A 26,582-nucleotide genomic window follows, 5' to 3' on the forward strand; every position below is an offset into this window, starting at 1 on the left:
ACGTACTCCGCTGTCACGGTTTGTCCAAGAGCATGTACTTCGTGTCTCCCCGATCATAAATGTGTAGTTATTTTGATTTCTCAAGCTGTTAAAAAGCTCACAGTACAAGTCCGGGCATTTGTGTGAGAGCACCTCAAGATGGCAGTGTTCACCATGGCAGGCTGCTCTGCCTTGGAGCTCAACAGCTTGCCTTTCTCGATAGCAGCACGGGGGGGGGGGGAGAGAGAGAGTGAGAGAGAGAGAGAGACGGGGATGAAATTAAGGGGGTTATCTACTGCATTGAAATTAAGTAATGATTGGGTGGCAGCATGCATTAAAGGATGGCTGCATGTGTTACATCTGCTGTCTTCGAGTCGCATCTCGTCACCCCCGACGTGCCATTTTCGGGGGCTTTTAATCGGCTCAGCTGCACAGTTCAGTCGCCTCTTGTTGCTTCGGAACTTGTCAAAAAAGATCATCTGCGGGTTGCAGGCGAGTCCAAAGTCACACATCACAGCCTCCTCAGATCGCCGCGGCTCGAGCGCGAGCCAGCAAAAACTTAAAAAGAAAAATACGGCATCCACCTATTAGGCGCAGAGCTCGCGCCACATGCTGCCGCCTGGCTTTGATGCCTGGGATAAACTGTCAAGGTTATTTCTCGCGGACAAACGCTGATGACTTGCCGCAGGGCGCCGCGCGTGAATGTGCAACCCCGTGCAAACACGCGCAAACAACGGCTTCTCTGTCCAGAGTGCAATTATCAGGGACTCCTACACAAGGCTCGTATTGTAGCCTGTGCGCCTGGGTTTATTCACGGGGAGCCGTTGCAGTTTATTATTATTATTATTTTTGCGTGTGCTTCAGTTTTGTGGCTTTTGTTTTTGTGTGTGTCCACTCCAATTAGTGCAGTCCACCTGACAACAGCCTAACAGGTTGGTTTGTCCGTCTGATGCATCCACTCAGTCAGACTCAGAGCCAACGACTGCTCTACCTTTTAAATTAATCACAGTGTAAAAGCAAGATCACAATCACTCTTTTTTTTTCTTTTGTTTTACTACATTATCATCAGCAGCACGAGCGAGCTTCATCATCATCGTCATCATCATCATCATCCTCCAGCCTCGGGATTTTTTTTTTTTTTTTTTTTTTGTGAAGCGTCTCTGCAGCCTGCAGCATCTTCACGGAGCATCTCACCGCGGACAGCCCTCCGGTCCTCGTTAAGTGACGTGCCGCCGGGCCAATCCGGTTACTGCTCGCGCTTTCGACGCCGCCGAAAGAGAGGGGCGGTGTCCAATGACGAGGGTCGGCGGGGTACGGCGGGGGGAGAAGGGGGGCTTCGTCGGCGTGGTGTACTTCACCAGCCCTCCTATGGGTTTACACAGAGTTAGTGCAAGATATTCTGCTCCGCGAGTGAGAGTGCAAGGATAAACGGCACATACGCGCTGCGCATCGCTGTCACACCGAACAGCCTTCATATTGAGCTTGGCATTTCCAAGCGGGATCCAGTCGACATCTCTCTGTCTTTTTTCATTTTTTCTTTTCTTTTTTTCTTTTTTTCTCTCGTTTTAACCTTGTGTCTTTGTCGGCTCATTATTGTCGGAGCCTCATGAACTTGAAACATGACGGGACGCCGGTGTCTCCTCTTGCGTTCACCTCGGCACCTTCCTCTTAACAGGTAGCCGGTGGAAGGGGGGAAAACACCGGTTTTTCTCGGGACGTGTACGGGAGATGTGCAGTTTTTTTTTTGTGGAGGTTATTTTGAGGGGGGACCTGTTCTAATGGAAGACACCACAAAGCGCTGATCACCTGGCTGTGTCTGCTGGAGAGCGACGCTGATCACCGCAATCACTGCAGGTCGCACAACTAGATCCTGTCCGCTCCTGAAGTTAAATGGGGGAAACGGAACTGCGACATATGCATCCTCTGATACATTCCAGTTTGAGCGAGCAGCTTCTTTTACCAGAAACCTGTTCTTGAGTCTGACTATTCCTGCGGGGCGAATTCATCCCCCCCTCCTCGTTCCTGGAAGCTTGATCGGACTGAGAAGGAAATCTTTACCTGAATTAGCTCGCAGCCACACTGGAGGAGAAGACTATGAGCTGACACACTCCGGGATTTTCTCCTGCGCTCGAACGGATTGTTGGGTATGTACGATAGGAATGGGTCTCAGTTGCACAATAAGAATTCCAAATCTGTCTGAGCTCATTTTCTCAGCTTCATTCATGCGCATTTATCCGTTTAGCAGCCCGCACACAGCTGTTTCATTTCGGCAATTTAAGTGTAAAATTAATACGAGTGTGTAATGCGTTGTGAAGTGTTTTTTTTTTTCTTCTTCTTCTTCTTTTTGGCCATGGGGGTTTGAGACGCTGAACATTCTTAGTGACCATTATGGTTTATTAAGGGAGTGAAAGACACGATTTGCTGCCTAAATGGTCGCTGCAGTGTTTTTGTTAATTTTTTTCTTCCTATATGAATAGTTGATAAAGGCCTTTGGGCAGATTTAGTGAATCATGTAAAAAAGAAAAAGAGAGAGAGAGAGGACAAATCAGCTGACTGTGAGATGGGATGGGTTGTTTGTTCATTTAATGTAATTACTGTGCATGGCAAAGTTATTTCACTGAAGAGAAACTCTGTCATGTATCCGTAGGTCTGTCCGTGGAAGATTGCTGCCATCACATGCGAGGAGTCACTGCCTGTGACAACGTTGCATAGACAGAAACCTTTTGAGTTGCGAAGGCTGGAAACACATTTCTGCTGTTATGGATCTAAAAGACTATTACCTGTTGGGCGCTCTACTTGCTTGCATATGGCTCGATCCTTCAATAGCCCAAGAACTGATCTACCCCATCAGAGAAGAGTTGCAAGAAAATGTCCTCATTGGAAACATACCAAAGGACCTAAACATTTCCCATATGAATGCTGCCACTGGAGCGAGCGCTAATCTCGTGTACCGGCTCGTCTCCAAAGCGGGAGATAACCCGCTGGTGCGTGTTCTGAGCAGCACGGGCGAGATATTCACAACATCAAACCGAATCGACAGGGAGAAGTTGTGCCCCGGCCCCTCGTATGAGGAGAGCGAGTGCTCCTTTGAAATTGAAGTGGTCATCCTCCCTAATGATTATTTCCGGCTGATTAAGATCAAAATAATTGTCAAAGACACAAACGACAATGCCCCCATGTTCCCGTCCCCTGTGATCAACATCTCCATCCCCGAGAACACGCTCATTAACAGCCGATTTGCTATTCCTTCTGCCACTGACCCAGACACTGGCCCAAACAGTGTCCACAAATACGAGCTGATCAATGGGCAGAGCGCCTTCGGCTTAGACATAGTCGAAACGCCTGAGGGGGAGAAGTGGCCCCAGCTCATTGTGCAGCAGAATCTGGACAGAGAGCAGAAGGATACGTATGTGATGAAGATCAAAGTGGAGGATGGCGGCAGTCCACAGAAATCCAGCACTGCCATTCTCCAAGTCACGGTAACAGATGTCAATGACAACAGGCCAGTTTTTAAAGAGAGTCAGATAGAAGTGCACATACCAGAGAACTCTCCTATTGGCACGTCTGTTGTGCAGCTTCAGGCCACAGATGCAGACATAGGGGGGAATGCAGAGATACGTTATGTATTTGGGACTCAGGTGTCTCCTGCTACCAAAAGACTCTTTGCATTAAACACAACATCTGGCCTAATTACAGTGCAGAGGCTGCTGGATAGAGAGGAGACCGCTATTCATAAGCTCTCTGTTTTAGCCAGCGACGGCAGCTCTAGTCCCGCCAGAGCTACTGTTACCATAAATGTGACTGATGTTAATGACAATCCTCCTAATATAGACCTGCGATACATAATCAGTCCCATTAATGGCACTGTTTTCCTCTCGGAGAAGGATCCCATCAATACCAAGATAGCTCTCATCACGGTGTCAGACAAAGACACTGACATCAACGGCAAGGTCATCTGTTTCATAGAGAAGGATGTGCCCTTCCATCTCAAGGCCGTGTACGACAACCAGTATCTCTTAGAGACATCTGCTCTGCTCGACTACGAAGGCACCAAGGAATACAACTTTAAAATTGTAGCTTCGGACTCCGGAAAGCCGAGCTTGAATCAGACCGCCTTGGTCAGAGTGAGGCTGGAGGACGAGAATGACAACCCGCCTATTTTTACTCAGCCAGTCATTGAGCTGGCCATTATGGAAAACAACAAACGTGACCTGTTCCTCACCACTCTGAGCGCCACGGACGAGGACAGCGGGAAAAACGCTGAGATCGTTTATCAGCTGGGACCAAATGCGTCATTCTTCGACCTCGACCGCAAAACGGGGGTCCTGACCGCGTCCAGGGTCTTTGACCGGGAGGACCAGGACAGGTTTCTCTTCACTGTAACGGCGAGGGACAACGGGACGCCTCCTCTGCAAACGCAGGCGGCCGTCATTGTGACGGTGCTGGATGAAAACGATAACAACCCCAAGTTCACACATAACCACTTTCAGTTCTTTGTGTCTGAGAATCTCCCGAAATACAGCACAGTGGGAGTGATCACTGTGACAGATTCAGATGCCGGAGAAAATGCTGCCGTTTCCCTTTCCATACTGAATGACAATGAGAACTTTATACTGGATCCTTACTCCGGGGTGATAAAATCCAACGTGTCATTCGACAGGGAGCAACAGAGCTCCTACACGTTTGACGTCAGGGCTGTGGACAGCGGCAGGCCTCCTTGCTCCTCGGCCGCCAAGGTGACCATCAATGTCATCGACGTGAACGACAACACCCCCATCGTCATCTACCCCCCCTCCAACACGTCGTTCAAGCTCGTCCCTCTCTCCTCCATCCCGGGGTCCGTGGTGGCAGAGGTGTTCGCTGTGGATGGTGATACAGGGATGAACGCAGAACTCAAATACACCATTGTGAGCGGGAACAACAAAGGTCTGTTCAGGATTGACCCTGTCACAGGCAATATTACTCTGGAGGAGAAACCAGCGGTGACTGACATCGGCTTACACAGATTAGTGGTCAATATCAGTGACCTGGGATATCCCAAATCCCTCCATACGCTGGTGCTGGTGTTCCTATACGTCAATGACACTGTGGGCAACTCGACGCTCATCTATGATCTCATCCGACGCACCATGGAGACCCCGATCGACCGGAACATCGGCGAAAGCAGCGAAACCTATCAAAGTGGTGACTATTTAACCATAATGATAGCCTTTGTCACCGGCGCCTTAGTGGTGATAATTGTCATCTTTGTCACCGTGCTCCTACGATGCCGCCACGCTTCCAGGTTTAAAGCTGCACAGAGGAAAAAGCAGGGCGCTGAGTGGATGTCGCCCAACACAGAGAACAAGCAGAACAAGAAGAAAAAGCGCAAGAAAAGGAAATCCCCGAAAAGCTCCCTGCTCAACTTTGTCACCATCGAGGGGAACAAGCCTGACGACCCTGCCCACGAGCCCATCAACGGAACCATCAGCCTGCCCACGGAGCTGGAGGAGCAAGGGATTGGACGCTTTGATTGGAATGCCACACCCACCACAACCTTCAAACCTGGCAGCCCAGACCTGGCCCGGCACTACAAGTCCGCCTCGCCGCAGTCGGCCTTCCACCTCAAGGCCGACACGCCGGTCTCGGTGAAGAAACATCACGTGATTCAGGAGCTCCCTTTGGATAACACATTTGTCGGGGGCTGTGACACCCTTTCCAAGAGGTCCTCCACGAGCTCCGACCACTTCAGTGCCTCAGAGTGCAGCTCCCAAGGAGGGTTCAAAACGAAGGGGCCTATGCACACCAGACAGCAGGTAAAAGAGCACTTTTACTGGTCTATAAGTACTGCCTATAACTGCCCTGTTCCACAGTGCTAAAGTGCCAGTCTAGATTAGAGACTCACTCAAAGTTCCTGTGAAACAACAGAAAAGAGTACAGGAGACATACAGCTTCAGCAAGTTTCACTATTTCTCAAACTTATATGAAAAAAAAGAGAGAAAAAGTAAGTCAAACAACTGCTAATTTACGTTGATTATGGACTCAAAAATCATATGCATAATTTGGGGGGAGGGATAATTATAGACAGATGTTTTGTTATTGATATATATTCATAGTTAACAAAATGCAAGTGGGTGAGGGACTGCCTTGCCTTATTTTCTCTATTCAGCACCCAGGTTAGATCACTGGTCAGATGTACGAACATAACGTTAATTGTGACTCAGTGTTCTTTGTGAAAGAAACATTTTTTTCTTGCCTATATCTACTCAGATTACTGTTTCCACCATAGACAAATGCTGCACACATTCCTTCGATGACAGAAAAAACTACAACAAAATAGCTGACTTTTCACCTCTCTCCTCATGCAACTCTTGAGTGTATTCATGTTTGTTTGTTTGTTTCTTTTTGTTTTGATGTGTATCGTTATACCACAAGAGACTTTGTAACCTTTTCAACACCTGCAGCACTATCTCCAGTCAATAATTAGTCCACTGCGGTGGTACAGCGAATGTCACTGTAGGCATTGCCTCATCATCTAAACTCAAATTAAATGCCTCTTCTCCAAGCCCACCAGCGAGCTGACTGAAGCTCGTCTGGAACTTGATACGCATCCAATTGAAAAAGGATTAGCCAATAATGAGCCTCAAATTTCAACGTAATCCATGCCGCTTTTTTTTATTTTTTATCAAAGCCTTATTAATTTTTCTGCTAATAAAGCACCACTTCACAACACACAGTTGGAACACACGTGGACAAATACAGGGAGCAGCAGAGAAGAGGGGGGAAGGCGGGGGGGGGGGGCAGAAAGGCAGGCAGGAGTGAGAGTGCTGTCAGTGGGTCATGCTTGACGGGCGTCGGTACTGAACCTTTAGGTGGCAGTGTTGAGCTGCACGGTGCGGCCTGGCGACGAGCCAACCTGCAGTGGACTTAGAAATGCAAGGGAGGAGAAGAAAGGAGTGAAACCGATGTTGGTGTTCTTAGTGAAATACTCTTGCCTAATGATGTAGAGGCTGCACAGGGAAGATTGATAACGGCAGTTAGAGATGTGAGTGATAAGATCTATCCGGAAGAGGGAGTGGAATTACAGGGGCGACACTGTGCGACTCCCATCGACGCGTACCTCCGGGTCACTGCATCTGGGGTTGCATTTAATGTGATTCTGTGCGAGAGAGGTAGCAGTCAAAAGAGGCATTCAGTTTGCCGTCATTTGCCAGGCGCCGTTAGTGTGTGTGTGTGTGTGTGATTGTGTGTGTGTGAGAGAGAGAGAGAGAGAGACGAGACAAGGCGATGAAATGGGTGACAGTGGCAGCGGGGGGTATTCAGCCCCAGAGGAGGACACATGAGATATGACACCGTACTGTAAGCACAACTTCATTGATTTGCTCAGTCATGCCACAATACCACACAAGATTTATTGGAATCAATAATTCTGACAGATGATTCAAAGAAGCACACAAACAGAGCTGGCGTGCGCTTACATAGCGTCCAATGATAATATAAATGATTTACCGTTCCAGATACATTTGCTCTCCTCTGAAACGTTCTGGCACAATTTGATCGCCATTTCTTGCGGAGCGCAAATGTGCCTCGGTTTAAATCCGCATTTCGTTTTACTCCTTAATGACACAATGTGGTTCTGTTGAGTCCTGCTCATCCGACCAGCTTCACTGGTTCTGGTTCTGTTTTTAGAACTGGAACATGAAGCATAAGCATCACATCTTATAATCACGTCATTGCCATTCACAAATTCATAATCAAATCAGTATTTATTAATTGATGACATAATTTTATTTAGATAAAGAAAAAGTCCAGGGAAAATGAGATATCCTTCCCTCAATTTAATTTGCACTAATATCTTTGACTGCACACAAGGGCACACTTATCTGGAATGTTCTTATTATTGGAAGGAAAAAGTCATTTTCTACCGTTTCCACTATTTGCTAATATCGTTCTTTTGAGATTTGTCTGGATGCTTCTCAGTCCTAATTATTCCAAAACATCTCACTTCAGATTTGAGATGAAATGGCAGTTATTGATTGTGGTGAAATGATTGCACGGACTGGACAGACACGTCTGACTGGATAAAGCAGGCTATGTCATCAATGTCATTGCTACATCCATGTTTTGATTGTTTTGCACAATGCAACCATTTTCCTATAGACATGATCATGTCATCTCTATTTTATTGAGAGTATTGATAAGTAGTCGCCCATTTCGTAGCTCCATTTCCTTTTTGTATTCTGCCTGCGTATTGAATAAAAACGGAGAGGAGATAAGCTGTAATTTAAAAAAAGGACGAAAAAAAGAAAGGAAAGTAAAAGCCCAAAAATACCAATTACTTTTGAGTGAATCTTTAAACAGACAGTATATCCAAAAGGTAATATCATAGGATTATCATATTATATTCCCCGCACAGTTGGAGCGCTTTGGAAAGAAAAGATAAGAACTGCATTATTAAACCATTTCTTCTACATACATAGATGATAAAAAAATGTCAACATCGTCAAAAAAGTTATAACCAGTTATTTTTCAAAATGTGGCTTGACGCAGTGCATCCCAAATGAGTCCAGTAAGGTGCTGAATCGTTACACTCAATAAAGCATCACGGGGGTATATGATAGAATGATGAAGTTGAGCTTTTACGTTGTTGCCTTATGAGTGACAAACCATCATCAATCACCCACTGTTGCCTGAAGTTGATGGGAAATAAGCAATCAAGTGAAAGATCCGTGTCGAGCTTTTAAAACTGACCTTCTCTCTGAGAATTTGAAATGCCATTTTGCTCTAGCTCTCAACAGTCATGTCTGTGAAAACATCAGCACCAGTCAATCAATCAATAGGGAAGGAAACTGGAAGGAAATTGATAAACAAGGAGGCGGGGAGAGCAATAGCAATGCATGCAGGTTTCATTGGCCTCCCTCTCAGAGAACACAGAACTATGGAGTGGAAATCATCTACAGTGGCATCACAGACGAAAGAAAGCCTAGTGGAATCAGCTTTATAGAAACCTCTAACTTTGCTGATAGCAGTAGAAGCAATCCTCGCCTCGCCTCCCCCCCACACACACTTATTATTTACCCTCCAGGGACCTAGATTAGTGTAAACAACACTAAGGGAGAAAAAAAAAGAGAAGAAAAGCATGAAAACACTGTCCTAGTTTCGCAAGCATCTAAGAAACCAAGTATAATCACAGCCGTTTCACCATCAGTCTTACTTTCTTCCTTTCAGTAGTCTTATGGGAAGACGTAGATGTGCTTCACTAACATAACACAAGCCCAGTGGCTACGCATTAACCATGTACGGTGCGTCACATCCCAAGGCTCGTGTTACGGACACATTAACATGGTTTTACCAAGGGTGCAGTAGTCACGCAGACGGTGGCGACGCGTGCTAAATTGATTACGATACATATTTTTTTAATGTTGTCACTCTTCACCGCTAACCTTAAATAAATCCCACGGTGAATGTGGATTTAAGGCCGTTTATTGTCTGTCGAGTGAGCGAGCAGATACACAGCAGACATCCATGAGTATGCTTTCTTGCGGATTCACGTGACGCATTCCTCTTTCCCCTCACTTTATTATGGTAATTTGCATCATATGCTAGCATGCACAATTATGGGCCTTATACATGGCTTTCAGTTGTGCAACCATGTGGCCTGAACACCTCATGTGCAGAAAAAGCTTAATTGCTTTGGGTTATTCAGTTGTTTTTCTTCTTTTCTTGCATGGCAGTAAAGACGCGAGCACCGAAAGGAAGCCTGAACCTACAGTTGAGTTAGCCCACGCGGCTCTGACGGGCTCTCCTGCAGCACACAAACCAAGCCTTTGCTCCGGGGACACAGTACGACAGCTTTACTTACTGTATGTACAGCACACGTACAACATCTGACAACATATATTAGGTTGACTACATCCAAACTATTCAGGAGACCTTCGTTTTCAGTTTTGTTAAAATTTATTTTTCGTCTGCAACCGGCTTGCATACAGTTGAGTGACCGCCACAATGTAAATAATGTTAGGCAGTTTCAGTCAGCAAAACATGAGCAGAGAATTATATAACCGTAGACGTAGTGGTCACTTTAAAGTTCAGAGGGAGAAAGAGAGCTGTGAGGAGGGGCGAGGAATCTTCAGCAGGCTTTTCCTGAAGTGGTCTTGTCAGTACATTTAATGAATGGATATTCTATGCAAACAGGAGTTTGTACAGACCATTGTAATTATGGAGCCTTGGGGGAGTCGTCCTTCTTGTGCAGGTTCATTTGCCACATTAATAAGGGGATTAGTAGTACGTACGGGGGCTGATGGCAGCAGGAGAAGTTTGAGAAGATTAATGAACTATGACAATGTTGCACCTGAGGGGAAAGGTCTGTTGCAATATCTTCTGGTTTGTGCTGACACAGAGTTTGGCGGTATGAAAGAGGAAGACGGAGAGAGAGGCCAGCGATTGTTGCCGACTCTGATCATACATCCTTCTCCTCAGCTATCCTGTCACTCCCTCCGGGACGCCATGTTTGGGATCTCTTATACTGTACGTGTCCATAAGAATTTTCCCTGAAGACGTTCCAGTGGATTTAAACATTTTCTTGAAACGAAAAGGACGCCAACGTGTCTCACACTTTCTGTGCCTATGAATAAATGCTTAAGATGGAGAAATGACTAGAAAGACATAAATTTACAAAATCTTCGGGCAAATTCTGTGTTCTCTATGATTGGGTCCGTTGCCAACATAATCTTAATGATTAAGCAAACTACCGGTAGATGAAAGAAGAGCATCTCAAACGGCATTCTCTTATCGCAGCAAATCCTCAAAACAAATGTTGCTAGCAGGAAATCGTAAGCCAATAAGTCTGTGAGTGAAGTTTCTATCAGGGCTTCAAATCATCAGTGGAGGATTTGCGGGGCTCTTTACAGCAGAGAACATTGTATTTCTTAAAAAAAAACAAAAAAAACAAAAAAAAAACTTCTCATGTCATGTCTTCTATGTCTAGTTGGGTAAAAGGAAATGAAATGGATTGTGGGCTATATACTAAGGTAGTGGGTGTGAGTGCTACCAGAGTAGATTATTGCCCCAGGGGGATCCAGTTTTGTCTGCTCAAAACAACAAAATAAATCAAAGCTCCCTGTTGGTGCACTGGCTGAACTATGGAGTTCATTTATGTTTTTTATTTTTCCTCTGTTGAGAAAAATGAACTGCTACTGATTTTTAATATATTTATTTATTTATTCATAGCCCTTTGTTTTTTTCCTCTTTTTTTTATTTGTTATCTATAATTATTATTTTATTTATTATTATTATTATTATTATTATTATTTCTATTACCGAAACACAGATGATGGCAAATTACCAGGAATTACATTTGGTTTTTTTGTGTGAACATTTTATTCATTTTAATTTCCTTCATAACCATTTCATCATCCATGTGTTGACATACTCTTCCTCGTCATTACACTGTTGAAACCTCAACAATACGACATTGATAATGGCAAATATTGTCTTATCAAAAAGGTCTCTCTGCATATTGTATGTGGTTTTGTTGTTGTTGTTTGTCCATCACTTTCGGCTGGCAAGCCATTAATTTCAAATCCATCATCCATGTCTGCAATTTCTAAAAGCAAATTGATTGATGGTCAATCATCCGGGGGTTTGCTTTTTGAAATGAATGTTTTGCATGCACAAAAACCAAAGTCATTGTGGCTTTCATTACTTAATTCATCTCATGTTTTCACTAATCCACAAAACACATTTCCCCCTCTTCTAAGGCAATCAATCAAGTTGACATACTAGCTTTGGTTTTTTTTTCTAACACAGCATGATGAGAAAAAGACTATATCTGAAACACTTAACAGTATCAACACCTCATCTAATTCTCTCAAATTGACCTTAAATACTGTATACGAGTAGAGGGTGGAAGAAAATGTTTCTTGACTATTTGCTGTCTACAAAAAAAAATGATATAAAAAGATGAAGTCATGATGCTACTTCATTGTTTGAATGCCCCCCTCCCCCCAACCCCTACCCCAACAACCCATCCCTCCCTTACACTCCTCACCTGGCCCCTCCACCCACTCCTTATCTTCCCAAGCCCACACCTTTCACCCAAGTTTTAACGGGGTCAATGCAGTTACATTAAATGCTAAATGGACAAGGGTGTGTTCACCTTTGGGTTCTGATCATTTGTGACAGGTGAGGATGCTTTGTGTAGCCCCGATTTCCCCGTTCCCGCCGTCGCTCCCTGTATCATTAGAGGGGGGGAGACCTGTCCCTGTGATTGGGTTGTTGTGTCAAATGACACACAGGCTGCTGCTCTGTCAGTAGCGTGTGCCAATGTCTAGACTAATAGTTGTGATAATGGCATTACCAGCCACCCCCCCCCCCCCCCCCCCCCCCTTCAAGCAAATAGCCACTCTTGACTTGAAATGTGACTGCCATTGACTGCTTTGCCACTGGGCCCCATAAACTCACAAAGACTCTGTAACCCTCATCGATGTAAATCTTTCTTGTATATATGAGATGTTTCATGTAAATTGAACTCCTGGTAATCTTGCCTAATGTGCTGTGTTAAACAATAATGGACTTGTTTTCTTTTTTTCTTTTGTTTTATTTATTTATTTGCCGTGCTTTATCCTTTTCCTTTTTTTCATTGCTGGGTATACATTAATTACATCTGAAATAAATTCTGCCAATTATTCAGTATACTGCAACTCCTCTTCTGTTAAAAAAAGCTTCATTTGAACAGTGCTATTTTACCTTTATAATTTCATAATAAATGTTTCAAAGAGATCATTTCTTTCTTGTTTTTAATTCGTCCGTTTGTTCTCCTTGTGATGTTGTGATAAGAGATTATGTATAAACTGGGATATGTCTCAGTCGAGCTGCTGCGAGTGAACCAGTTCCAATCAGCACTTGCCCGTAAACAAGTGCTTCGGATTATAATGCCAAGTTGTGTATTTTAAGAAGCAAACAGAATTTCCGGTTTGATTGAATCCAATATTTTTTTTAAATGAAAAACACATCACTGACACACAGCCAGTCATAATTCACTTATAGAGGAATAATAAATTATAGTTAATCTCAAGAGGGAGTTTGGTTTGTGGGAATTTTTGCAGTTTCCCTCTTATTGAGTCACAAAAGCACGTTGATATCTGTATGTCTCTGTGTGCAGTTTGAAGGCATGCTGAATGTTCAGCATTGCCTTGCTGACCTAAATACATGAATGTCGATGGGATCAAGTTAGCAGCTGCTCTCAAACTTCTGATGCTCCAGCTTTAATGCTTTGCACTATAGTGGCAATAATGGATACCTTCAGATTGACTCTGTCTTGAAACAAAACTCACATGCTGATGTGTTCTTTTACAGACGGATTAGGTCGATAATGATTCCCGCTGTTGGTTGTGAAGAGATCACTTCATGGCACAACTTCAATGGGGGGAAAAATCCAAAGTCCCTGCTTCATGAAAAAAACGCTACGTTGAGCAGAAGCTTGTCGGCTTCAGAAATCCAAGTTTAACAGTCCAGGTTACAGTCATTCTAGTGCTAAAATGCTTAGTGTCTTCTTTCTCGTACACAATGCTCTCAAAATCATTGTACCGCATTTGTTTAGAATTACTCATACAATATACACTATTAGTATATGTTATTAGTCTTCTGATGTGGCTAAATTAGATGGTCGGACAAAATAAAAAATAAAAATCACCCCCAAAATTATCTTTTATGGTAGTATCTTATTCCTATATTACTTCTTTTCTGCACCTTTTTGTTGTGTTATCACACGCAATGCAGATTCAATTCTAATCTGTGACAACAGGGGGAAGTGTAAAAATACACAAATGTCAATCTTTTGTTTACAGTCGTATCAACTGAAGAATTAGCAACTTGAATTCCCTAAACCACACCATCATCATCATCTATCATCATTATCTTCGTCACCTTCAGCACCATCATAACAGTGACACACTATATGTACTATATGAGGAAAATAAGTACAGTTGTAACAATTTTGCTTACTTCTTTATTGCAAGAACGGACTTTTTTTAGTGAGACTTTTATTTGTTAATCTCCGGCTACCTTCCAGTTTCAGAAATAAAGATGCGTCACCTCTTAACTGGCTTGAGAAGGGGGGGGGGGGGGGGGGGCGTTGTGGACGGAAATGCCACGCCAACACATCGGTGGAAAGTAGGCCTAACTCAGCTTAATCTGTCCACTGCATTTGAAAGCCAGAAGCAGAGCTTAGTCTTCATTTGAGTGAGGGCGAGGAACAAAAAGGGGATAGATAAATTAATAAATGTAGGCATTAGAGGTTGACCTCATCCATACGGTCACTTTGAAAAAGCTGTGTGCACTTACTGGCAGGATTTTGAAACCTGACTTTTGACCTAAAGCGTAATCATATTGCCTGAAACAGGAGGGATAATGCAATGCTAGTGTTGCATCTCTGAACATTTTTATCAAAATTTGTGTCCGTGTCTCCGTGTCTGTGGCCACATTTCCAGATATTGTGGAATCCATGTGGGACTGAAGACTGTAGATAACATGGATCTTTGAAAATGCTGTGCTATCAATGAATGTGTTGCATTCAATGTGGCAGATTGTTTTTCTGCTCTTGCACAAACTATATTTACACAGATGGACTCAGATGTGACCTCTATATGCATAGTCTGCTTCGTGAAAGAATATGAATAGTTGTTTGTTTTTCTGTGCAAAAGTTTTGTTAGATTAACATCCCTGTGGCAAAATGCAATATAAGTTTTCCCCATATGGATGCAAATAGAAGATGCCACGCAAGACAAAAGTCTCACAGACGATTTAAAGTGAACCGCTCCAGTGACCAGAAGCATGCACTTCTCTGTGGATGTTACACAGGAAGCCTGTGTATGCATAGCAATATGCACACACTGTCTTTTCAGCAGATTTATAAACCGCCGCGTTCACATTGTTCTGTCATACAACTCCGTCATCCTGAAATTGAGTGCACATGACAGAGCAGAACATCCACTCCAACAATTAGCCACACAGGGATGATGTCACATGCCGTTTTAACCTTGTTTGGACAGAAACCAGATTAATTCTGCCCTTCGTCTTCCACCAGCAATGTCCTCAAAGCGAGCCCTTGTTTCATTATGCATAGCCATTACGCGTCGGTATGTTTAGTAAGCCAATAAAAGTGATTGATTGATGATCTGCTGGTGGTCAGACATATGACTCGGCTGCAGGGTTTGGGGGAGTATTCAGATCCTCAACTCGAGGAATACTAGAAATAAAACAAGGAATAACAATTCTCTTGCAAGTAGAATTCCAGCATTCAAATGGAAAATTAATAAAGGCACAGCGTTTTCCACTAATGTGTCAAAAGTGGTAATAATCATAGAAGATCATTATACAATTATTTGAGTAACAAAAGAAGTGCCATAAAAGTCCTATGCATTATTATTATTATTATTATTATTATTATTATTATTATTAGTAGTAGTATTATTAGTATTATTATTATTATTAGACTCCCATCGTGTGTATACAGATGTATAAATAACTTTGGTGGAGGGGTAACTATTTCCTATACTGGTAGTTTAATTTCCAGCATGCATCATATATTATTTAATTTATCAACATTTTTTCTCTGTAAAATTGAAGTGCAAGTATCTCAAAATTGTACTCAAATACAGTAGTTGAGTACATGTATTGTTCTTGGTTGCGTTCACTTCTTTTCACTTGGAGGTCTGCATTTGGCGACAATTTGTAGGCTACTGCTATTTGTTTACACTGTAATAAAACCTGTAAGTGCACACATGTATAAATATTATTGAACTCTGCTGAGACACCACGGAGACCTCTGATGTGCCAAAAAGAGTAAGGCTCCTAATATAAAGTCCCTCTGAGAGGCTCCTCTTCTCTTTTCTACATTATAGCATCACACCCTGTTCAGTCGGAGAGATCTGTATGCAGCGGGGATAGCATTGTTATAAATATGAGTGTGCGTTTGTTCTGTGCGCCTTAATGACTTAAATATTATTAATATAATAATAATAATAATAATGATATATATATATATATATATATATATATATATATATATATATTATTTTTAAAGCAATCGTTTATATGATGGAAACTTGTACCGTAAAGGTAGAATCTTTGATAAACAGCTAAGAGATGAATGCAGGAATACACAGAATGACAGGAGATACAAGTCTCTAATGTTTCCTTAGAGCAGGCTAAATAACTGACTTCAGTTTTCATTTTTTGACACTGAATATGCTTACATATGCTACATTCTCATATCTTTCCATGAATCAACAGATGCTTTTTGAACATAAAGCGTTGGTTGGGAGGTTCACTAAATTAGTCATCTGCCCGATGCCGTCGCACTGAATCAAAAACAGGATAAGTAAGAAGAGTAACACGCCACTATATTTCCCTCTTGTGACAGTGTGGTTGAGTCCCACTGACATTTTCCTCTAGTGTAATCTCTCTGTAACCTGTACCTAGTCATTCAAATGTCCCCTTTTGGGGGAGAAATGAAGAAAGGTGAGCGTCTTCCTCAGATTGAATCCCCACATGTATTTGACTCCAGACAAAGACAAAAACTATTTTCATTTTCACCCTTAACAGCCCAGAATCCTTCAGGACCGAGCTGAGTTATGCAGGGAGGGGAAAGCCCGTCCGCTGTAATGCATGTTTAAGATCTTTATTGAAGGAAGGCATAGTGGTCACACCACTGGGAGCCTGAGGCAAACGCTATTTTTCTGTTTCCCTTTTGTTTCCAGAGACAGATTGACATATACATACAAGCACACATACCAGAAGAAAGAGGAAATGGCCTAAAGGTTGTAGAAGTGAACTTTTGACCGGAGGGTTGCTGGGTCGATTCTTGGACAGGCAAGATAAATTAGACTGGGGAAGAAAAACCACCACTGGGGTGCCCTAAAGCAAGGCACTTAACCCCCCACTTGCTCTGGTGATGTTGCTCAGTGCATGCTACTTGTACTGGGCAACTTCCTGATGTAGATATGTCAGGATATTTCCAGAAACCTGCATAAACTCAGCAAAAACTCCTAAAGGAACGGAGATTTATTCTCCACTTCTGTATGTTCTTGACCAATGATTGGATTGAACTCGTTAGCCTCTTAAGCACGTAACTATAATATTTAGATACAGTCTACTTTGGTAGTTGGCTCCACGTGGGATCTTAAGCATGCAGACTAAGAATAAAAGCATAAATGTGATTTCATGGGGGATCCATTTAAGCACCGAGTAATGAACAACATGGGAATAAAAGACACATTTCAACATACAACATCGTTGCTTCCAAAAATCTATTCTTAAATCATAAACACAAAGGTTTGTGACCCAACATTTGATCCATTGACGATAAATTGTAAAGTGACTGCGCTCTCATAAACATTTAAAGTGAAACCTTTTCTGTCCAGAAAGAGTTGGGCAAACATTTCTTGCTCAACAAAGCAACTCTATGACAGGAGGCATAGATGAGAGCTTTCTCTGTCTGGGTATGAACATGGGGAGCAGTCTGATCTTTCTGATTGAACTGTAGCAGATCATAGAATTAAGTATAAATGATTTCATGTGGTGAACTGGATGAAGAACCTTGATTAATTGGTGTTAAGGCTAATTATATATTTCCTTAAATCTATGCTACATCATTAATAGATTCCCTTCATCACGACAACAAAGAGCGACAACAAAGAGCGACGGCACTTTGTGTGGATGGCATATGATTTTCTCTGGCGGAGAGTGCAATGAGAGATACAGTAATGCTCTTCAGGGATCTAATTAGATAAGATGTTGTGATGTATGGCTGCTGGAGGGATATGTGTCAACCCACTCCTGTTCAATGTATAGACTGCAGATTTGTATTGATTGTACGCTTTGTCTTGTGCCTCAGGCATCAGCACGCTACAGTGTAAGCTGTGAGCCTTGCCTTTTGTCTGGTGAGTTGAGCAGATAAGGGTTGTGATAAATCTGGCCGAGAATAAGCTGTCATAGAGGTGCAGCACATGGGAATATTTAACGCAAACATAAAATATGGCTTGTCTGTTGTTTTATCGTCCAGGGTATAAGAAATGGCAGGATTTTAAAATACTCTCACCTTATTTCTTTTGCACTTTTCTATCTCTGCAGCCCTGGCATGCACAGAGGCTTACAGTCCTGCTCATCTTTGTTAAGGCCATGGGGCGGACAAAAAAAAAGGAAAAAAGAAGAGATGCTTCGGAGGGAACAGCGAACCAGCACCTTATCGCCACTCAGTAATATGCAGAGGTGTAAAACATTTGGCTAGCTTATTTAGATGAAATGATTTAGTCCGGGTTGTGCAGAGTTAGCGAGGGCTGAATCAAGTAGTGTGTCGGGGATGAGGAGGGAGGAGGTAAAAATTGGTTTCCCCTATCTTAAGGCGCACATAGAGACCCAGCCTGGTTTCCTCTCTCCACAGACTCCCCTCTGACGATAACGCGCCCTGATAATGGATATATGCACCCAGATTTATTTTCTATTTCCTGCCACAACTGCTTTTCCAGGGAACTTCTTTTTTTATATGTATAAGCTTTATGCCTGCTTTCAGCTGTGACATTCAGAAAGCAGAGCTCCAGCACCAGAGCAAGGAGGGGGACATTTGCACAAAAAAAGTAGAGGAAGATGCTCTTTTTTAGGGCTGCAACTTTGACTGGAACATATACAAGAACGCTCTAATGCAAACTCATATGCCATGGGAGGGACATTTTATGCACTCTGTTGATTTGTTGTTGCGTTGCAGGAAACTCCCTGAAATTCCCGACTTCCCCTCTAACCTTTAAAAAGCTGCAGTTCCGTCTGTCATGTGACATGTGACCCCGCTACATGCTTGGTAGGGTGTCTCAGTGTCCCAGAAAGCAGCCCAGCCTCTGTCCGGGGAACAATGAGGCTCCTTCACCGCCACCGACTCAGGACTGTGGTCGCCCCAGGCCATACATCACATGGAATCCCTTATGAACGGTGCACGTGTGTCTCTGTGTGTGTTTGTTTGTGTGTATCTATACGTGTGTGTGTGTGTGTGTGTGTGTGTGGTGATGGGACGTTACTTCCTCAACACTTATTCAACACTGCTCAAAGCTGTTCACCCATAGAGATCAGTGGCTGCCTTGTTCTGGTCCATGTCTCCACAGTAGGAAGTGTGTGTGTGTGTGTGCGCGTGCGCGCGTGCATGTGTGTCCATGTCCACTTATTAATAGCCCAGCCTCTGGGATGATATTCATAACCAGAGCAGGACAGAGGGGATTTAAAGCAACACACTGGGCCGAGCGGACTGATTAATATCTTAGAGGAGCATGTTCTTTGATCTTGTGTTTAAGTTGTGATTAGGAACACAGTTTGAAGCCATGTCTGTCCTATAGACAAAGAAAGACATGCTTGATAATACATAGTCATGTGGTTTTTAATGCATCTATCATTCCGGTATGATGCTAGCTGTCTTTTATCAGGACAACAATTATGCTCTGTATTTACTATATTTAACTTAACTAATTTTTACTCTTGTATTGAAGTCTAGAGTTAAACACATAAAATATATATATATATATATATATATATATATATATATATATATATATATATATATATATATATATATATATGCACACACATGTATAATAAATCTACTTTACTTTTCCAGAATGAAAATTAATTCCCGTGCTAGCATGTTACTGCTCTGCCTTGCCGTGTCTGTACCATTAATTAACTTATCATATTATCAAATAAAGTTATGATGGCTCAGACTGAGACCAAACTAGTTGTTAAGGATTAGGTGTCTACTGCAGTGCCAGCCAGGGTCAGTTTGTCACTTGCCATGTTATGCATGAACACACACACGAAATTCTATTATTAATGCATCTTTTCTCGTCTTCTGCATCTTAACTTGGCAACCTTCTATTATCAAACATACTCTTGTACTCTGGTTAACCTATTCTGTACAATATGTGCCAATTCCCTATGAGCTGGATTTCTAAAGCCAATGCGACCCCAAACTGACCTGATTTCTTATTTAAGGACCAACAATATCTAGAGGCTACAATTCATACTATTGTGTCTGAACCTCACTATGACCTCTTACAGACACATTATGATCACTTCAATGATGCCAACTTAAGACTGTGCCAAAAAAACAGTATTTACAATACAGCATATGTCTTGTATATATACATTACAAATGACTTTTGATGGGAAGTAAGACTACCACTTTGATCCAGAATATTAGACTTTTGCAATTGGATTTTACACTGCTATTCAAGCTTCCCAGAGGATGAATCCTACAGGCTTTGGAGAGCACCTGACTTTTCCATGCAAGTTGAGAGGTCGAAGGAAAATGTCTCAAAATGGATTGCCAGGAAATTTAGCATAGCCATTCATGTTCCCCTCGGGATGAATTTTAAGGGTGATCTGTTGATGTTTCATCAAGTGTGTGACAACAAACCTGCAAGACTGCCATCAGCCTCAGCTGCTCTTTGTGTAGAGTGCTGCACTAAAATGGTTAACTGCCTGCTAAACATCTGTATGTTAGCATTGGCATGGTTAGCCTACTGCTGTTTGTATTTAGCATAACTTAATATCAGGGACATGAGTCTTCTCAGGGAAGATAAGGAAATAGCAAAAAAAAAAAAAATGCAAACAACTCATCAGTGAATATCAATAGTGTATGTATTTTACTGTGAAAGGTAAGAACATAAGGGATTGATCTGGTGTGCGTTGCCTTTGTCAGAGTTAAAAGTTAAATACAGATTTCTGTGATGGCTGATAGTACAGAGCCTATAGTTGTTTATTTATAAATAGAAGGTACCTCAACCCATTCCCCATGATTGGTTGAGGTGTGAAAGTTCTGAGAAGACCTTATTCCAAAAAATTAAATAAAAATCTGTTTGTGAATTAAAATGATCATAACAGAATACATTTCTAAAGTAGCCATATTATCCTCATAGAAATAGATAAAGCATCATTTGATGTTACAGCTTCCTTTTTGCGCCTGGCTGCCTGCATCAGGGCTTCAAAAGAAGGAATCCTTTCTTTTGCGTGTGTGTGTGTGTGTGTGTGTGTGTGTGTGTGTGTGTGTGTGTGTGTGTGTGTGTGTGCGTGCATGTGTGGGGGGTGTGGAGAGGTCACTGCCTTAATTGAATAATTGACTGAAAGAACGGTATCTTGGCAGAAAACGTGGACATAGAGAAAAAAAATTGGAAGTCACCTACTTGGAAAAACAGTGAAATTGTCAATTACACCTAAAGCTAAAAGGAAACGGCAAGTATTTGCTAATTAGATGAAGACCTCCTCAACCATTCCTCGGTGTGCGGATGACAACGCACAGGTTTGTATTTCGTTTTTCAATTCCTTAGGCATGCCATCTCTAATTTTTGAAGAGGATCTGGCCATGAAGGCCTTGGTAATATCAAGCACAAACAATCAATCCCGGCCAATCTCTTGAGGCCTTAATGGACTTGGAAAGAATATTAAGAGGTTTTGTCTGCAGAGAAGCTTTCTGCCACAGCAGTCGTCCCTCAGCTAATTTGTGTTTGTGTGCCAAGGGAGGCCACACACTGGGACTGCTGTAACAGGCTCTCAGTCCTACTTTCTGAGGAGCTGCTGCCAGGCCAACAAGCATGCACGCACGCACATGCAAATAATCTGCTCCCACATAGACACAGAAGGACTAAACAGGCTTCATTCTGTGAATCAATCAGTTTTCAGTCAGAAGCCTAAATTCCAACAATAGATTTCTGACTGTTGACACCAAGGATTTAGTTCTTTTGTGTTTTGGTATTAATGTTGGGCTTCTGTGACAAACACATCTCGCCCATAATGCTTATTAATTTCTGTGTGAGGTTTTCATGTCTGTGTTTGTGCAAGTGAGACAGAGACAGAGAGAGAAAGAGAGACAGAGAGAGAGAGAGAGAGAGAGAGAGAATATGAGGGGATGGCATTTTGGGATGCCAGGCTGAATGTGGGGTAACCATGAGAATGTGGGATCAATGCCCAATCCCCGTGTGGCAGTGCAGTTGTAAATCTGCCTGTTGTTGCCACACACTGCTAATGAAACTAAACACCATCCTAGAAGTGTCACCACGTCTTAGCCTTACCTCGCTGTTTAGCATAAGAAAATCAGCACTGAGAAATCTAATTAAAATGAGTTATTGTGGACCCCCTATCGTAGTTATTAGGTTTTGAGGAGAGACCAGGATTCTAGAGGCTTAGGATTCTGACTTAATACTAGCTTGACATTTGTTTTTGTTTTTTAATCATTATTCCCCTGTTCTTCTCCCTCTGTCAGTTTTTATTTTCTATCTCAGCTTGAGTGCAGAGACGAGACCACAGTCTACGTCAGAGACAAGCTCTTCTCTACATATATGTATTTTTTTTGCAAGATGAAGACTAGGCCAACCAATCTGAATGTTATCAGCTGATAATGGGCCTCATTGGTGGTTATCAGCCACATAGATGTGGGTTAGAAGGGGCCTGCTACACCATCACATGGTAGACCGATACGAATCAAGGATCAGGGCGCTGACCTCTAGTGGCAGTTGTGATAATGGCTGGAACAAAGGATGAAGTCAGGTGACTTAGTCAGGAGGTGCAACAGATCACAAAACACATTTTTTTCCCGGCAAATAATACCAACTGCCAATCCATGATGGTTATGTTGTTATAGTAGCCAGGGTATCAATCCAGGAAAAATTATTTCAAATGTCAAAAAATTCAAAATGGGATTATTTTACTTTGTTTCGGTTAAATACAGTGGTTATTTGCGTAAAAAAAAAAAAATCTGATGATTTGGAAATTATACTTTTATTAATATTAATCCAATAAATTGTATTAATTATGTAAGCTGCTTAGGGCTACTGTTAGGAAGATTCCTTTCATATTGCTGTGAAAAACTCGCCTTTCGACACCTGTTTTTATTAATGTTTCTTACCAAAAACTACATTTTATAACAATACATTTGAACAATTCAAATCATGTGCCTTCGCCAAATCTACGTCATTGCTGAATAGAGCATTAATGCATCATAATGCAACTGAATGGAACCTCAACCTCAAGTAGCCTAGTGACAAATATAAGCTTAATTGAATGTATTATGACATTTTCTCTTCCTAAAGCTAATCAAGAAGTAATAACAGTAGTTTTGTTGCCTGAAGTCTTTCTAAAGCATTAGAATGCCAGTGATAGCCACTGATAAGACCCATTCAATGAGCCAATAACATTCAAAATTGTTGCAGCAGCACCAAGACTTTCCAGTATTTGATTTCAAAATGTTCTCCTTGCCCTTGCATCCTGCCCCTCTCTCCGTCTTTCTCTTTCTTGATTTCCAATTGACATGGCTGCACTTTCTCCTCCATTTCTTCCCTGCTGCTCCACTCGTTCCATTCTCCTACCACAATCTTCCATCTTTTACGCCTGCATTTCATTCCTTCCTATGCATTTCTCATTTTGGTCTCTAATTTATTTCTCAATTTTCATCATTCACCATCTGCCTGTCAATTTGCCTTTACCTCGCCTCTCTCCATCCTTTTGTTGGAAGGCAACGTTGCAGCGTACCAATTTATCAGCATTCCACGTGTTCTTCTCCTCTTGTTTTCAATATGCACTCATCCAAAGTGCATAACACGGTATATAACTATTTGATTTTACCCACCTGAACCTTCCTCTCTAAGTGGCTGCTTAGCTGCCTGCCAATTTAGAGTTTAACCTCAGGAGAGGAGGGCTTGTGCCAGAGAGGCAGATGGTCAGAGGCGAAGGCAAAAGATGCAGGGAAATTCATCCCTTAACCTCAATTGCCCACTCTGTCATTCTGTCCATCCTCTCTCTTTATTTCTGTGGTTGTATGAGTGAATGGAAGCGAGTGGCAAAGAGAGAGAGAGGAGAGAGAGGTGACTGTGAAGGATATTTGAGTGTTTCTGCAGGGTAGCTGCGGCGTTTGGTCTGTGCGCTCAGTTGACTTCACAACCTACCTGCATATTGCAAAACCCTCATGCAATATTGCTTCTCAGTCTTCTGCCCGTTGTCTGTTGCCGCTCTCACCAATTTTCTGCCTCATTGTCATTCATGTGCAATCTGTTTGTTTGGCCCACCTCCTCATATTCAGACCATCTCAGCTGAGCAGCTTCGTGTCCGTGTGTCACAGAGTGTATGTGGTGCTATCTTTTGTATAATCCACATCACCTTGTTGATTCGCTCCTCTGTCAGAAATGCTGCAGGACTTCTTTACAAGCTCAAGGGTTTCACAGCTGCTAGCTTTGTAAGACTGCACAAGACTGGAACAAAACAATCTTCCAAGAGGTCTTACAATTGCCCAATTGCTTTCTTTGCTTTGCCTCACTATGAAGGTGCCTTAATATAAGTGCTATAAAAGCTAGATAACCTGCACTCTTTCTTTCTTGAAAGATTTAGTGAGGTGACCCTCGCCGAAACCTTTGTACTGATTAAAAATAATTTATATCTACTAATTCGAATGCATGTGACCCAGCAGGAGACCTCTTCATTGTACACACAGCCATACTTTAGAACCAGCTCCTTCTTATCAACACTAATTAGCTTATGCAACGTGAATGTATCTCTGTAAGCGCCACTGTACTATTTAGGTGCTTCAACGTCTTTCAAATCAATACTGATGAACTGTAAAATGTTTCGATTGTGCGATACAAAAGATTTGGTGGGACTGAACAAATACTAAGCTAATGTTCAATTTATCACAAAGAAGAAATTGGTTTGCATACTGTGTCCTGATTTTCGGAACGTGTATTAGTCCGCTTGATTCGCAAAAAATGTGAATAGCATGAAAACACAATGCTAAAATATTCATTTCCTTTTTCAAACAAGAAAAAAGATCACCTTTTCCTTGGCCATATGGTACAAATATACAGATTTTTTAACTACACTTATTTATTGCCTTATTATGAATACTACAGTAGTTCTGCTGTGCTTCGCTGGTCATGTCAGAGCTTGTATGGTTTCCAATGGTAACCAGGCAGGATAAGAGGATGAAAGGCTCATTATAACCCCACTGAGTGAAAATTACCCCCCCCCCCCCCCCCCCCCCCCCTCTCTCTCAATAGTGCACTAGCTTCTTTTTCACTGGACAGTTCTACATGTCTGTTGTCATGATAATAGACCTTTTCTCTGCAAGCGGGAAGGCCATTTTCAGCTCTATAGGCGTATAGGGTGTACGTTGTGCATGTGTGTGTGTTTTGTCTCGTTGTATCGGAGTGAGTAACTGCTTCTTTAATGATAAAGCATGAATCACTTTACAACATAGACCTGTATGTAATTAAAATGCAAAGCTAACTGCGACGGGGGAATTATGGGATGATCTCTCATCCCCCGCTGTTGGTATGCTAAACATTAGGTGACGTGCTGTTTGCATCGTGACCTTGACACCCTCAAACAGAGTATCTTTTGTGATGGTTTGGTTGTGTAAGATGCGTATTGTGTTCATCTACACTGCAAAATGGAAAATGGTTTCCTTATGCTGTATGTTGCCTTGTGTGGCTGAAAAACGCCCGTCAGAAGCAGCCTTGTCAGCTGAGTTGGGGTTGGAACAATATGTCTTATTATTTGTAACATGTCCAAGATTAATCTATCTAACTTAATAACAGGATTTTGTATGGACGGGGCCAATATAAATATGTAAATATATACTGATAATGTTCAATAGCCACCCAGTCACACTCACTCTAAATCACTCTCATTACTGTGGCTAATTATTGTGTGAACACAATGCATTTCTGTCCAAAAATCCCACATAAGAAGAGACTGTAGCTCAGTACTTAGTGGTTAATTATTTTCATTATCAGAATGCTAGAATCCTGTAAAATAATGCTATGCAAATCCAATATAAGCCCCTGCAAAATATTACCTCCAACCAATAATTTATGTTCTTCATGTTTTGACACATTGCGAAAGGATTCACATGACGGAGAGTCATTCGTCGGGCACGGCCTCGAATGGAGGATAAAGTTCACTCTCAAACTGACTGGAGGCAAGTTATGTTCCTTTATCACACAGGCAGAGAGTTGCCAAACTCCTTTAACAGATCTTGCGGTTTAATTTTGCCTCGCTAAAGGCAAACATTATAGTTTGTATAATACTGTCAACAGCACAATCTTTGTTATTGCTGTCTTCTTGTAAGCTTTGAATTAAAAATAAAATGAGAGTTTTTGCAAGAAACCTCCATCTTTAAAACTATTGTATTAGTGTTTACTGTTTGTTTACTGCCCCTCTTGTACAAAGGTTGCTGATCCTTTAAGTTGTCCGTTTCATTCGCTGTTGTTGGCCAGTGCTGCTTAATCACCTTTGAGAATGTTTTCAGCTTTTGAAAAAGTAGCTTATGTGATAAGTCAGGTTAACCGTGAAGTCATTTATACATTATTTAGTCCAAGGAAAATGTCCAAATGATCCCAATGGCAGAAATACAGATATGAAGTATGAACACAGAGTACTGGGAATACACACTTGAATATGCATAAGCAAGTGTTTCAAAACACTGCACCCAGGCACTGCAAAATCAGCTGTTTAGACAATCAAACATTTTTATTTAAATCAACATCAATTTGAAATTTCAGTTAAACATTACAATCATGCTCAGGGATGTTTGAGAACCA

At 42.1% G+C, this 26,582-nt stretch overlaps 1 protein-coding gene across 4 annotated transcripts in view; it reads left to right on the top strand.

Moving 5' to 3' along the window:
• Positions 1-2,626: 2,626 nt before the first annotated feature.
• Positions 2,627-26,582, top strand: part of pcdh9 (protocadherin 9) — a 206,650-nt gene continuing 182,694 nt past the window's right edge. For all 4 annotated transcript variants that reach the window (XM_084011206.1, XM_084011208.1, XM_084011207.1 and 1 more), the window contains exon 1: positions 2,627-5,774. In XM_084011206.1, coding sequence (XP_083867332.1) covers positions 2,739-5,774 — 3,036 coding nt within the window. In that variant the 5' untranslated portion in view covers positions 2,627-2,738. The remainder of the gene's footprint in view (positions 5,775-26,582) is intronic.

The sequence above is a fragment of the Eutrigla gurnardus genome, assembly GCF_963514095.1.
Source record: "Eutrigla gurnardus genome assembly, chromosome: 1".
Lineage (NCBI taxonomy): Eukaryota > Metazoa > Chordata > Actinopteri > Perciformes > Triglidae > Eutrigla > Eutrigla gurnardus.